Source organism: Felis catus, chromosome F1, assembly GCF_018350175.1.
Source record: "Felis catus isolate Fca126 chromosome F1, F.catus_Fca126_mat1.0, whole genome shotgun sequence".
NCBI lineage: Eukaryota > Metazoa > Chordata > Mammalia > Carnivora > Felidae > Felis > Felis catus.
Genome location: NC_058384.1, coordinates 41,171,177 through 41,186,063, shown reverse-complemented (window position 1 = coordinate 41,186,063; position 14,887 = coordinate 41,171,177). Strand labels below are relative to the sequence as shown.

Genomic DNA, 14,887 nt, shown 5'->3' with positions numbered 1-14,887 from the left:
CCCCTTTTATGCAATTCAAATAATTAAATCTCTTGTAAGAATGACTTGTAATTGTCTGCAGTTTTCCCACAGTTGTTGTGATGTTTCTCCTTGTCTGATGGGGATTCTGGGGCCAACAGAGAAGAAGAAATCTCCAGAGTACAATCTGGAATAATAGTGGTTTGGCCTTTTTTAAGTATCCAAATTCTTAGAACCCCTTGACATTGGGACAGGATGCCAACTGTCCCAGTTCCATTGAGAATATAAGCTAAAAGGGGACACTGCGGCTAAAATGAAGCCTCTGCCTTTAGAGAGCTTTCGCCCATCTGGGTGTGCACCTCCCATGCCCCTGCTAGTTTTTCTTCCTCACCTTTGGGTTGTACACAATCCCTGACAATAGCATTCTTAGTGAGGTAGATTCTCTGTCTCTCTGAGTTAGGGGGAGAAGGCAAGAATGTGTGTATTTAACATCCGCGCCGTCCCCCCTTCCCCCATGCGTGAACCACTGATCTTTTTATAAAGGATGATGATACTGAAGTTAGAGTGTCATTTGCCCCAAATTCTACTGCTGGTAAATGACAACGCCTGGGTGGTGTCTTCCAAGTCTCTTTTAATATTCCTCCTACCTTGTGTGCTAACGTGGTAAATGAACAGAGGTACATTTACTTTCTAATTGATACCTTCTGTTAAGTACTCAGAACAACTACAAAGTGATGTTACCGAAAAGCCATGTTTACTGTGTATGAGCTGTGAAGCCGGCCTGCATCCTAGAGAAACATCTGCACCTAGAGAAAGAAGATAAGACACACAGAGAAACTGCTGTTTCACCTCCGTAGTCCTGCCGCTGCATGAGGTGTGAGGAGGAAGGGCTGTTAGATGGAGCCCTAGCCAACAGGGTAAAGGAGTCTAGTGAACTCGGCACCGAACGGTGGATGGGTGCCCTGCCTTATCCCGGTGACTGTGTGTTGTATTTCTATTTTTCCTTCCAAATCAGCCTCTAGGGGATTTCTTATATGGAATAAAGAAAGGGCTTGCTTGTATGTAGGCTCTGTCTAGCCTGGAGAAAGATTGTGTGATTTGAGGACTAGCCATAAAGGAGATGGACTTCTTTAGAATTTCATTTCAGTGTCCTGGGAGCTGGGAGTCCTTGTTCTATCTCAGGGTGAGCCTAAAGCCAGAGATGCTGGCTGTGGTGGTGGAGGTTGGTAAAAGCCTGAGTTTTCCTGCTTCATTCTGCCATATGGAGCTTAAAAAAAAAAGTGTAAAGATCATGAGATTTTAGGTCTTATGTTTTGGCAGAAGTATCTGAGATTCACTTAATTTGCTATTCTGCCCACCATAAAGAGCAACATTACCCTTTGGGTATTTGTGCAGGATAAGTCTGAGAACAGAGTGGATGCCTACCTGGAAGAGGGTAAAACTTGGTTTTGCCTTGTACTTTCCATTGAACTCTGAAGGCCCTTTGGAAATGGGTGTCTGCCTCTTTTTTTTTTTTTTCTTCTTAATTTCATATATAGTATTGGTGGGTATTTGGCATTCCATTAAGACCCACTTCTGGCTTGGATCAGGCATTGATTGGTATTTAGTGCCCATGGGTGTTCTGGGCTCAATCTTGCCTAGGTTTCCTGCCATATAACACAGACTGGAAGGGATTAGAGATGCTACATACCTGTAACAGGAGATAGAATTGAACAAGTATTTTAAGAATCATTACCCATTGCCAGTCAGCAACTGACTGTGCTAGTCTATGCTAGGCATCAGCCTGAATGAAAAGGTCTTTGCCGTAATGGTGCAGAAAACACACCCCCTTCTGATGAAACTTTGCCTGTTGGGAAGAAGAGCTGAGAAAAACAGTGAAGATGCCAGTGCCTTTATTTATCAGTTCCATATTCGAGTTGGAGTCCTTTCTCAGCTTCTAGTTGAGCACCAGAGTGATGGCCTCACACCTTCCGCCCCTGTCATCAGTCCCTTGCATGTGGCTCCTCAAGCCTCCCATCTCTCTCTCAGAGGTTCCACGTATAACTTGTAATAGAAATGTTAAATGACAAGCTGCCTAAACAAAACATTGTATAAAGTAGGATCTTGTGTAAAGTAATACTGTTGTAAATCCATTTTGAGAGCATAAAGAATTTGTAAAGTGTATATTTCACGTCTTCCGAATTTATGTAAACAAGTTTTCATGTTTCACGATTGCTTACATAGGAACACATCTTTACATTTTTATCAGTGTTAATGGAATGTTTAAAGCCAGCCAGTGATCATCCAGCTTCCTGTTTTGGCTCTGGGTTAATTGTACAGGATGAAGGGCTGGGACATGGTGAGTTTGGATGTCTTTTATTTTCAGGATAACCTGCTGCATTGCGATGGAGGGATGGAATTGTGATGTCATTTGATCTGTTCCAGGTGAGTGGAGGCCAAAGGACTATTCTTTCTGTTTCCCCTGGGATGGAAAAATAGAGAAATTAAAAAGTTGCCTTTCTAAGGAAACAAGTTATTTACTCTAAAATAAATGCCCACAGACACCCTCTCCCACAAAACCAAAAACAACACACACGCGTGCGCGCACCCCCACCTTCTCCCCCCCCCCCCCCCCCCCGCACACCTACACCTACACCCCTAGCTCCTGGAAAACTTACCCAACAAGAAGTTCGAGAGGAGTGCAGCTTTAAGCACTGACTCCTTGTGTCAGCCCATGCCAGTGTTTTCTCACGGACCAGAATTCTAGCAGGAACTTAAAAGAAAGCCCCTTTTATATATGATTGGGACAAGTAGTTTGACAATCAAAAAGTTAAGTATGAAAAGTTGTACCTTTAAGTTAGCCTGTCGTACGTTCAGTTAATAAACTAAAATTGAGGACAATTAGGCAAGGACCTTCATTCACAATAGTCATGATGCATTACCTACGATTTTTAGCTTGGAATTTTTTTTTTTTTTTTTTTTTTTTTTTTAAGTAAACTACCCCTCAACATGGGGCTCAAACTCACAGCCCTAGTAAGATCAAGAGTGGCATGCTCTACTGAGTGAGCCAGCCAGGTGCCCCAGCTTGGACTTCTTCCTAAATGCATAAAGAATTTAGACATTGTGAAGGAATTGGGACTCGAGAATTCTAGATAATTTACTCTTCTCCAGTCTGTATTTTTTTCCTCCAGTCTGTATTTATAGTTTCAAGTATACCTAGTTTAATAGCAAGTTTTGTAAGCAACTCAACAGCTTCTCTTTCTTTTTTTTTAAGTAATCTACAGCCAACATGGGGCTCAAACTCACAACCCCGAGATCAAGTCATGAACTCTACTGACTGAGACAGCCAACCTCCCCGGTCTAGTTTTGTTTTTGTTTTTGTTTTTTTAACTTAATTTTTAAGTTTATTTTTTGGAAAGCTAGATAGCAAGCGTGGGAGGGGCAGAGAGAGAGAGAGAGAGAGAGAGAGAGAGAGAGAGAGAGAGAGAATCCCAAGCACACTCTGTGCTATCAGCACAGAGCCCAATGTGGGGCTCGAACCCACGAACCACGAGATCGTAACCTGAGCTAAAACCAAGAGCCAGACGCTTAACTGACCCATCCAGGCACCTCCCCAATCTAGTTTTTATACAGATTATTTTTGCACAATTCATAGGTTTATGTAATAATTAGAACATAGTTACTCTAACAAATTAGCAAGTATATAATTAGGAACAAATACTGCTCTACAGGTTATGAGAAGAGAGTAGATTCCCAGGACTCCACAGGCCAATACCATCAGTGCCTTTTACAGAATGAATATCAAGTTTAGTGAAAGCTAGAGTTGGTCTAGGATTGTCTACTATGAAGTCCCTTGGTCCAGCTCTTGCAAGACTTTCTAAAAGTGGAGTCTGCTGGGCAGGGAGCCCCACACAGGACTTGAACTCATGACCCTGAGATCAAAACCTGAACTGATAAGCAAGAGTCAGAATTTTGTTCCTTTTGTTCCTTAATGCTAAGTGACTGATTACCTGTCATGGTCACTCTTCCTCAGGGTGACGTAGGCAGCAAGTATCCCCATTTCACAGGTGTGAAAACTAAAGAGATGGTCAGTCCTAGGAGGAGTGGACTTTAGAATGTAATGAGACTATTCTGGCCTCCATATTCTAAGGAAGAACCAATCCATCAGTGTGGTTTGTTGGTTCTTAGTCTAAGGCTTTTGGGGTCTCAAAGACTCAGCATATTGGCTCTTGGGGTTGGTGACCCTGCTTCACCCCCGTCCCAGCCCCCACCTTTCTCTCGTTCCCACACAGTAGAGGAGTGTGCAAATGTGACCTAGGGTTGTAGTCCCCGGTGGGTCATTTGTAGCCCTGATTGTGAGAGACTTTTATTTTCTAGATATGACTTGAAATCCAGCAGCCATTGTTGGCCTTGAAACGGCCACCCCCGAATAGGCAGAAATGCCCCAACGTTTCCTTTTCCCTACAGACACTGATCAGTAACGTGTTCTGTAACAGTGCTGGCCCTACCAGATAGCTCTGTGTATCCTTGGGCGGTTTCACGGGGGGAGGCAGATCCTGGGCACAGGCCTTTCTCTTGTATACGTGCCTTGGAAGATGATCTGGCAGAGATCATGGTGGATGGGAGTGCCCAGCCTGTTTCAGTGTTCTCTTCATTGCTGCTCCATTCCACTGCCACCCCACTGAGCTTCAAGGAACAAGAGAGGACAGCTTAGAGTGGGGCCGCTTAGCTGAATCCAAGGGAAGTGGTATCCAGAAAGCAAAGGAGAAGAGGGTTTGAAGAAGGAATAAGACAGTGGGCCTGGATTTGAAAGCTCTCAGACTCCACGGTCTTACCTCTGACGCACGTTGCCCCAACCACTACTAAAGGCAACTTTGGCTGCCACTCCAGGCATGACCACCAGAGAGCACTACTTGGTTTCCATAAATGCCATGGATCTTCCTGCCTGGATGTGGGTTTGTCCTGTTTAGATTGGCCAGGAGGGCAACAAGTGCACACCACCTTCCCTGTTTTTTGAATAGGTTTATAAGCCCGAAGGAAAAAGGGAAAAGCAGAGTTAGGAACAAAGGCCCTTGGTGCAGCGATTACAATGTGAGGGACAACCACAGGGAAAGGCCAGCCCCAATCAGAGGACTGAGGTGAGCTGACTGGAAACCTGTTAGTTTCTTTCCCCCCAGAGCCGCCATCACTGGAGAAGGGACCATAACAAAACCAACATGTATACTCCGCTTCCTCTGAATCCACAGGGGCTGGGTCTTCAGGGAAGCAGATGTGGGAACTGATCATTTTCTTTGCTAGATGGTTATAGACAGTACTGAGGAGGCTGGTATTAGGGGTCCAGGACTTGAACTGAGATACGGATAGAATTTGTATGAGGCTTGTAGCCAGTTGCTGATCCAGACCTCAAATCCATGGCCGGTTAGTAATACATGGGTCATGTTTTTCCACTGTGCTGTGACCTCTGCCACATTGTTGAGTTCTTTTTTAAATGCTTATATAGCACTAACTGCCAGATACTACTCACAGGGCTTTTACACAGATTATTTAACCCTGCTAACACAAATGAGGTGATATTGCCCTGAGCGTGGGTGGGTGGCTAGAATTTTGATGCAAAATCATGCCCTTAATTGCTAGCTTTAGAATTTGAAATAGGAAGCACGTCAGTGTTTCTCTTCCTCCACAAGAGATCCTTTGAGGATCTCTTTGAAGGAGGGACATTCAGGGTTCCTAAAGGGGAAAGCTATTTTCGAGGCTATGGCTTTTTTGCCTAGGAAGACAGTGGTCTGTTTCCTAGTCTGAACTAATGGCAGGCACAGTTCTCTTTCTTGCTTCTAGTTTTAATCCTCAAATACACTGCAGCCATGGGGTGGGGTGGCATGAGATACAGGATAGTGGGTGTTTTCCAGGCCCTGCAGGACAAGCCTGCAGGAACTTCTTAATAAGCAACACAAGAGGGCAGCAGAGGACCGGGTTTGGGCTCCTTTCCTCCCTGGTTCCCAGAGCTGGGACGGTGCTCACATAGGAGGCAGTGATAGGTTTAGACATCTGAGATCATTTTCCATTCCTTTGCTTCGTTATAACCTGCCCTCCTCAGATGCAGACTAATGCAATGTTAACCCCCCTTACAAAGGTCAGTTCTTTATTTAACTTGCTGTTTAGGAAGAGACTGAGTTGTAGATTTAAGATTGAAGCCCAGGGGGTACCTGGGTGGCTCAGTGGGTTAAGTGTCTGACTATTGGTCTCGACTCAGGTCATGATCTGACGGTTTTGTGAGTTTGAGCCCCACATCAGTCTCCATTCTGACAGTGCGGAGCCTGCTTGGGATTCTCTCCCTTTCTCCGGCCCTCCCCTGCTCTTTCTCTGTTTCTCTCTCTCAGAAGTAAATAAAAGAGTGAAGCTCAGGCTTTGGGACCTCATTCCACCTGAGGCAGAGCAAATTTCTAAACTGTTGGTGATCCCAGTTACGTGCCCAGCATATCAAGTGGCTCCTATATTTTCAGCCCTGCACTAGGTTTTACAGACTGAGGAGGCATAGAACATGGACACTGCACCCAAGGAGCTCCAAGTTTAGTGTAGGAAGGATCTGTGTGTAGAAGGGATCTATTTTCTCTAGTGGGCATGCACCATTGTGATAGAGCCAGAGAAGAGCAAGGCTTCAGAAAGGTGAACATTTGGCGCTTGAACTATGTCACTGCCAAACTGGCCACGTGGCCTTGCTGAGGATGAAGGCCTGGCGCATTTAAAATTAAGACTGGTTTACAAGATCCCCAAGGACAGTGATCCCCCCTCCCCCACTCCTTGAATTTGGTTTGACAGCAGCTACATAAAGTACCACCTAAGGTGAGTCAGACAGATGTGGACAGCAAATCGTTCCAGTGTCTAAGTAGGAACAGGACTTGCCTCAGAGTGGGACCCTTGGATACAACTCTCAGCTTGCATGAATGGAGAAGAATCAGGGGAATGGTCCCGTGTGTCTGCTTACCATCTGCAAGGGACCCACAGGGTGCCAGAACAAGATGTATGACTAGGCCAGGCTGAGGAAGAAGGCATTTCAGGCAAAGAAATGCCATGTATAATGAAGAGAAGTAAAAACCATCAAAACCCTCATTATGTGCCAGGCACATACATGCTTTGCATGTATTCACCCATTTAATCTTTATAACACCCAGTGAGGTTGGTACTATCATACCCATTTTACAGATGAGAAACTGGAATTTAGAGTGGTTAAGACTGAAGGCCATCAAGCTAGTACACAGAGGAACCAGGATTCAAACCCAGACAGTCTGTTTCCAGGATCTGGACCCATAAAAAGATGGCAGGCCTCTGAGTACCCTTGAGTCTAGCCTTTGGGATGTGTGGCTCTCCAAAGCAATAAGCCATTCCTAAAAACTCACCAACAAAGCTTCCGATGCCCAGGGCACCTGGTTGGCTCAGTCGGTTGAGCATCCAACTCTTGATTTCGGCTCAGGTCATGATCTCACAGGTGTGGGTTTGAGCCCCATTGTCGGGCTCTGTGCTGCCAGCGCAGAGCCCTTGGGATTCTCTGTCTCCCTATCTCTCCACCCCTCCCCTGCTCTCTCTCTCGCTCTCAAAAATAAAACATTAAAAAAAAATTCTGATGCCCTTAATAGCTGTGGGTTTTCTCCTTCCCACCATCAGTAGGGTGAGGCTAGTAAGGCTTATAGAAACCTTATTTTTAGAGAAGTGAGTGAACATTCTTCTCTTTCCTAAGCTGGTTTGGGTATTCAGCTGCCTCATTAACATCCTGGTATCTGCCACCTCAGGGCGTGGACACACAGGCCTGTGTGCAGGGACCCTGCCCTCAGGAGTTTCCTGGGGGTGATGGCAGTTCCACTCAGCTCCCCACACCACACGCACACCTTCACCCACCATTAGCAAAATGGGACTGAGGCCAGGCAGATTTGCTGTGTTCCTGGCAACAAGAACCAAGTCAGCACAAGAAAACCAAGACCTTTAGGGGCACCTGGGTGGCTCAGTCGGTTAAGCGGCTGTCTTTGGCTCAGGTCATGATCTCACGGTCCATGAGTTCAAGCCCCGCATCAGGCTCTGTGCAGGCAGCTCAGAGCCTGGAGCCTGTTTCAGATTCTATGTCTCCCTCTCTCTCTCTCTTGCCTCCGCCCCCCCCCCCCCCCCCCCCCGCTCACGCTCTGTGTTTCTGTCTCTGAGAAATGAATAAACCTTAAAAAAAAAAATTTAGAAAACCAAGACCTTTAGTGATGAAACTTGCATAGGCAAAAGTATGGAAAGTCTCTGGGTGACTGGCCTGACTGGGAAGAGGAAACCACAGCATCAGGTGGGCCTGGCCCAGGTTAAGCTGTTCTTGTGGTGCCTGAAGCTCCTGGTCAGTGCCTCGTAACCCAGACAGAAGACCCAACAGGCCTGTGTCACTTGTGGGGCTCAGCTGCACACACACAGAGCTGTCTTCTGTCCAGGCAGAAGCTGATACATAATACAGTGCCCTAGGGGACCAGGATCTGGCTCAGGGTGTTCAGTCCTTTTTGAACCCGCCCAGACCATAGGCTAAGCATGAGCAGGCTGGCAGTTAGCCCCTGACTTCTAGGCTTAGTGAGTTTCCTTGGGAAAGTTACTCAAGTGTTCTGGGGCAAATGAGAATTCTCTTGCTGCCTCCTAGAGCCAGAAACCACAATTACTGCTGAGTACTTACTAGGTGTCAGGCACTGTGCCAGGAACTGTATCACCTCTGTTAATCCTTGCCACATTTCTCTGAAGTGACCTAACTTGCCTGAGGGCTTGTGAGGTCACAGTGAGTTGAGATTGGAACCCAAGCTGGGCTGCTCCAGAAGCCAAAATGGTAAGCACTACGCATACAGCCTCTTTGAGGAGCCAGCAGGGGAAGGCACCTTACAGGACCTCTAACCCAACTCCCTGTGTGCGTGTTTTTTCTAAAATATAAAACTGATCCACTTCTTGTGTTCCTTCGATGGTGTCCATTCCTTCTGAAGAAAATCCAGACATCCTGGGCAGCCGGTCCCAACATGATGTTACTTTTGCCCCTCTGATCTTTTACTACTCCCCAAACCCACCCTACTCTGTAGCTCCTGTGGAACTATTTTCGTTTCCCTAAGCATAATAATAGTAGCTACCTTTTTATCAAGGCCTTGCTTGGTGTTACAAACATTACATTATTTAATTAACATTTTTTTGATGTTTATTTTTGAAGGAGAGAGAGAGAGAGCACAAGCAGGAGAGGGGCAGAGAGAGAGGGAGACACAGAATTCGAAGCAGGCTCCAGACTCTGAGCTGTCAGCACAGAGCCCAATGCAGGGTTCAAACTCATGAACCGCAAGATCATGACCTGAGCTGAAGTCGGACGCTTAACCGACTGAGCCACCCAGGCACCCCTTACATTATTTAATTTTTACAACAATGCCTTAAGGTAGGTGGTAAATTCTCCAATGGCTAAAGAAATTGAGGCTTTCGAGAGGTTAAGAAGCCTGCCCAAGGTCACAAAACCCTCTGACTCCAACTTTCAAGATCTTCAGTGGGTGCACTATCTTCTATAACCTGCTACTATTGTCTCTGCCTGGAGTGCCTTTCTCTAAATCGCCTCCCGGGACAACTAGTCCTTTCTCTGAAGGCAGCTGAAGGTTATTCTATCAGGGAAACCTGCCATTATTTCTTGCCCTCCTACCAGGTTGAGTCAGTGGCTCTTTCAGGTCCCCATGTACCTTTCACTTTTTTGTTGGGGCACACGTCTCATGCCCTGCCTCGTGGCTGGGTATTTCCATATCTGTCTTCCTGAACTAGGCTCTGAACTCCCTTGATACTTACCTCTATGTTGCCCGGCCCCAGCAGGGCTCCTGGCAGACAGTAACCTTGGTGGTGGTAAAATTTTATTGACCGTATAGAGGATGAGCACGTGAATGACTCTGTAGTTCAAGAGATTTTGCTCCAGATTTGCACCTAAGACCAAGAGAAGGGTGGCCGATGGCCCTGGGACACCCAGACAAAGAGTATATCAATCCTAGACCTTCTTCCCTAGATGTCCTCTGCTCTGGCTTCCAGTGCTTACCTCCCACAGCTAGGGCACGTCCCAGGGGGCAGGTCTGTGATACGACCTCAATTTATGGAGGGTTTTAATGGACACAGGGATATTACAGGGCCAGGATTAATTAATCAGAAAGCGTTTTAACTGACTTGTTTTCATCCCTTCGATGATGGGTAGCTTTATTTTTAAATTGTTTTTTTCTTCAAAGTAAACTCTACCCCCAACATGGGGCTCAAACTCAGCCCCAAGTTGAAGAGTCACATGCTCTACCTACTGAACCAGACGGGTGTCCCAATGATGGAGAGCTATATTATTATTTTTTTAATGTTTGTTTTTGAGAGTGAGAGAGCGAGTGTGCAAGTGGAGGAGGGGCAAAGAGAGGGAGAGGATCCCAAGCAGGCTCTGCGTTGACAGCAGAGAGCCCGACATGGGGCTCAAACTCATGAACTTTGAGATCATGATCTGAGCCCAAGTCGCTTAAGTGACTGAGCCACCCAGGTGGCGCAATGAGTAGCTTTAAAGCCCGTGTTCACCCTCTGGAAAGAAAAGACATCCTACCCTTGTGTGATTTCTAGTTCTGAGCCCCTGGTTCTTCACATTCCAGAAAGCAACCCCCTCTCTGCATACACCATCTCCCGCTTATTTGGGGATTCACTTAAGAGTGTAAGGGGAAGTAGTTGGGGAAGGGGGCAGTTTTGACATTGGGCAGAATAATCCAGAAGAACCATCTCCTCTGCTAGAGGAGTGAAAAATAACACTCGGAGTAACTAACTTACCTGGAACATAAGGCTGTGTGTGACCCATGCTTCACTGAGGAAGGAGGAATAGTCTGCTCAGGTGTTTAAAATCATTATCCCCTTTGGGGCGCCTGGGTGGCTCAGTTGGTTAAGTGTCTGACTTGGACTTAGGTCATGATCTCACGGTTCGTGAGCTCGAGCCCTGCGTTGGCCTCTGCGTTGCTGGTGCAGGGCCTGCTTGGGATTCTCGCTCTCTCCTCCCTCTCTCTCTGCCCCTCCCCCACTCATGCTTTTTCTCTCTCTCTCAAAATAAATAAACTTAAAAAAGTTATTCCCTTTGTATTTGAGAAGGAAAAAATCATTTTCAGACAAATTAGGAGATAGAAGAATGTAAAAAATGAAGTCCCCATAGTATTCATTAGTTCCTAGGATCTGATAAAATTCTGAGATTATTATTTGTGAATTTGTGGATTTCTTTTATATGCCAGACATGGTCCTGGAAACTTTAAAATGCCTCCCCTCCAGGAGTGTAAAATTATAGATAGGAAGTCCTTCGCTGCCCTCTTCCTCCTCATTCTATTATATTTAAGAGTTTTATTTGACTCCATTTTATTTTAATTTTTGTATTGTTTTGTTCATTGCATGGGGAATAAATAATTATAGTCCACTTAATCAGCTTCCTGGAGGAGCTGGCCTTCACTGGCTGTTTGGAGACCAGTTTTTTTTTTTTTTTTAATTTTTAAAATTTACATCCAAATTAGTTAGCGTATAGTGCAACAATGATTTCAGGAGTAGATTCCTTAATGCCCCTTCCCCATTTAGCCCGTCCCCCATCCCACAACCCCTCCAGAGTCTCTGTTTTGTCCCCCTCCCTGTTTTTATATTATTTTTGCTTCCCTTCAGTTTTTTTAAATTTAAACCTAAGATATTATGTGGATTGTATGATTTTTTTCTTTCCAAATAAAAATTTTTACTATTATTACATTTTAAAAATCACAGAACTCCAGGCTGAATATTATTAGACACACACACACACACACACACACACACACACAGTCACTAATTCCCAAAATCTGGCTGAGTTACGCCTCAGGGAAATTTTCCAGGGCAGCCCTACACACCAAGCTGGGATAAATAGAAACACTCAAGTATTCTGGTTTCACCCACAGCTCCAGAGTGATCTTACACATGGACTATTTGTTGGTGGAGGGCATTTTTGCTGGGATAGAATCATGTTGGTGGCCATCACTGCCCTGGATTGTATGATTTTTAACTTTATTCATGTTTCATTTTAATTTTATTTTTTTTGCTCCATCTAATTAGAGTTAGTGTTTTCTGTATTAGCATTTCCATGTGATACATAAAAGTCAAGTGGATTTTAGTATGAAATATATTAAGTAAAAAAATTTTGTGTGTGTGTGTGTGTGGATGAGAAAATGATTTTCTTTATGAACATATTGTTCGAACAGCTTTTTATACACAGCCCGGCAGTGTAGCAAACAACCAATTTTATGAATTTGTCAGTTAACACATATAGCATATAGCACATAATGCACATCATCTAAAAAAAGAAGATAAAGAGAGATGATAAAAATAAGGAGCAATAATGGTGATGAAGGCAACTGCTCCACCTATGTCTGGATTCATATTCAGGGCAGTTTTGGCATCAGTGGGGCTGAGCTTTCCAGGGATACATAGGCAGCAAACAGCAGGATAGGAAGGAACAAGGAAGCCATTTCACACATGGAATGTTCAATGTTTCTTGTCAGCTGTCCTATTGGCCACCTGACTAAGTAAAATTTAAAATACATTTGAGATTGGTATATCCAATCTCAATTCATCTCAATCTCAATTCATTCCTAGCCCCTCAAATGCACTCAGATCGCTTATACGTTCTTTGATATCCTTTGTTTCTTACTCAACAGCTAGCTACATGTGCTTCTTCCCAAAATGACTTTTACAACTCACAGAAAAATGTCAGAAGAGAACATTTTTGCCTGACACGGGAAACATGTCATGACTAACATTTTCTGTGGACTTTTAAGTCTTTTTTTTTTTAATTAAAAAAAATTTTTTTAACGTTTATTTATTTTTGAGACAGAGAGAGACAGAGCATGAACGGGGAGGGGGGCAGAGAGAGAGGGAGACACAGAACAAGAAGCAGACTCCAGGCTCTGAGCCATCAGCCCAGAGCCCGACGCAGGGTTCGAACTCACGGACCACGAGATCGTGACCTGAGCTGAAGTTGGACGCCCGACTGACTGAGCCACCCAGGCGCCCTGACTTTTGAGTCTTAAAATCAGAATAGAAGACGAAAGCTGAGACCTTCGGTGTCAGGCACTGCATATACGGACGTTTTTACAAGTGTTTGCTCAATGCCAGTCAGTAGAGCAGGTGTACTTCAGTGGAGAGTTTAATCCTTGTTTGCTTAGTTGTCAGGAACAATAGAAACCACTCCTGAAGGGGGATATGGATGTGTGCAGGGAAAGGGGGATGGGAACTATAGCTTCAGGGGCGAGTGTTTGTGTTTCACGTATGTGAACAGAAAGCAGGAAACAGGAGCTGGCCAAGGCCTGCGGGTAAGTTTGGCTGGCCTGTCTCCGGCTCTTTTCTATTTGCTCTGATGACAAGCAGAGCGTTGAAAAGCTTTGTGCAGACAAAGACTTCACCAGAACCGAGGGGAATACAATCCAAGAGTTAGAAAGTGTAAGGGCTGGCAGACCCGTGAGATAGGGAGACCCAGAATGGGATTATTTAAGCAGAAGATAAGCCACCTGTTGGGTAGGATGCTGGGACTCCGCATCTCTGGTTCCCGGGGAGAGGTGGGATGGCGTGGATGCTGCTCTTCCCTGTTCTGTCTCCTACCTGTGGAAGACTAGAAAAAGGAAACGTCCAGGCAGCGCTGTGCATTGGAAGGTGGTGAAATCATGTAGCCAGGGAGTTACAGACTCTTTCTCCCTGGAGAACTCTTGGAAGTAGTTAGGCAGCCCTCTGCCACCTTCATGGGTGCGAAGTGATGCGGCATGGAGGCAGAGGGATCAGTTACCTTGATGGTCCCTACGGGAGAGCAGGCAAGTCAGTGATGGTGGTCTAAGACAACCAAGGGCTCATCTTTTTACAAGGACCAACGGTTGAAAAGCAAAGTTTTGATAATTGGCCGGGTGTGTGTGTCTTTCTCATTCTTTCGGTTTCCAGCTGAAGCCTGGGGGAATAAGCAGGAGGGATGCTGAGCTCCTGATTGGGTTTATAACCCAGACACTGCTGGCCCTGATGAATTAAAAGAACATTAAGGCCATAGCCAGGGACACCACATTTTTCATTTAACCAAATTGATTGCAGCGTTGACTCTCTAAGTAGTCTGGAAAGGCAGGCTGGCTTCGTCTGCCCTCAGGCTCCCAGGTGTGCTTAGGGGAACTTGGAGGCAGCAGATTGATCTCAAGCCCGAGACTGGTGGGCAGTGGCACCCGGTAGCTTGGCTGGGTTCTGTGTGAGGAGCTCTCTCTCTGGCCTCCCTCTGCATGAATGTCCTGATTCATTGTCATAAGGAGCAAACTGAGCCCCTCTGACTTATGAAGCAACAAGTCCTGGGATACACCTGGCTAAGGTGGGACCGAGCATCCTCTCTGAATCCTCTCTGAAAGTGTCCGGCGGCAGCTGGATGATTGTTACTAGTCTGATTTAGTCCCGCATAGATTCAGACTCAACTCCCCACTTCCTCCTCTGCCCCTTGTTGCAGATGCTGAGCAGGGATGACCTCCCCTTTGGTGACAGCCACTGCCCCCTTGAGGGGAGGTGGCTGGTGGCGGTCTCCACGATCTACCTAGTGAGAGAGACACAGACAGAGCACAAGCAGGGGTGGGGCAGACAGCGAGGGGGACACAGAATCGGAAGCAGGCTCCAGGCTGTCAGCACAGAACCCGACGCGGGGCTCGAACTCACCAATCGGGAGATCATGACCCAAGCCCAAGTCCGACGTTCAACCGACTGAGCCACCCAGGCGCCCCAACGATCTACCTAGTATTATCGGCAAAGTGATCTGGAAGAGCGCCCTCCACCGCTGCTTCTCTCCACCTCCAAGCTTGAAATCCTATTTCCTCTTTGCAGTCCCCCGTTTGGCTTCCGCTCCCTCACCTAGTCTTTCACCGGGTAAATGTGGGTTGATCCGTCAGGCTGGATCCTGAGG

At 45.9% G+C, this 14,887-nt stretch overlaps 1 protein-coding gene and 1 long non-coding RNA gene across 2 annotated transcripts in view; one reads left to right on the top strand and one right to left on the bottom strand.

Annotated features, from left to right (window-relative positions):
* The window catches only part of KDM5B (lysine demethylase 5B), an 80,488-nt gene extending 78,015 nt beyond the window's left edge, over nucleotides 1–2,473 (top strand). Inside the window, exon 27 of the mRNA XM_023247927.2 lies at nucleotides 2,324–2,473. Within this exon, the coding sequence (XP_023103695.2) occupies nucleotides 2,324–2,362 (39 nt within the window). The 3' untranslated portion in view covers nucleotides 2,363–2,473. The remainder of the gene's footprint in view (nucleotides 1–2,323) is intronic.
* LOC111558397 lies at nucleotides 2,298–8,704 on the bottom strand. The gene is made up of 4 exons (XR_002739273.2): nucleotides 8,624–8,704; nucleotides 4,446–4,623; nucleotides 2,616–2,710; nucleotides 2,298–2,419 (listed from the first exon to the last, which is right to left on the bottom strand). It is a non-coding gene; the product is annotated as an uncharacterized LOC111558397 (long non-coding RNA).
* Between the last annotated feature and the right edge of the window lie 6,183 nt (nucleotides 8,705–14,887).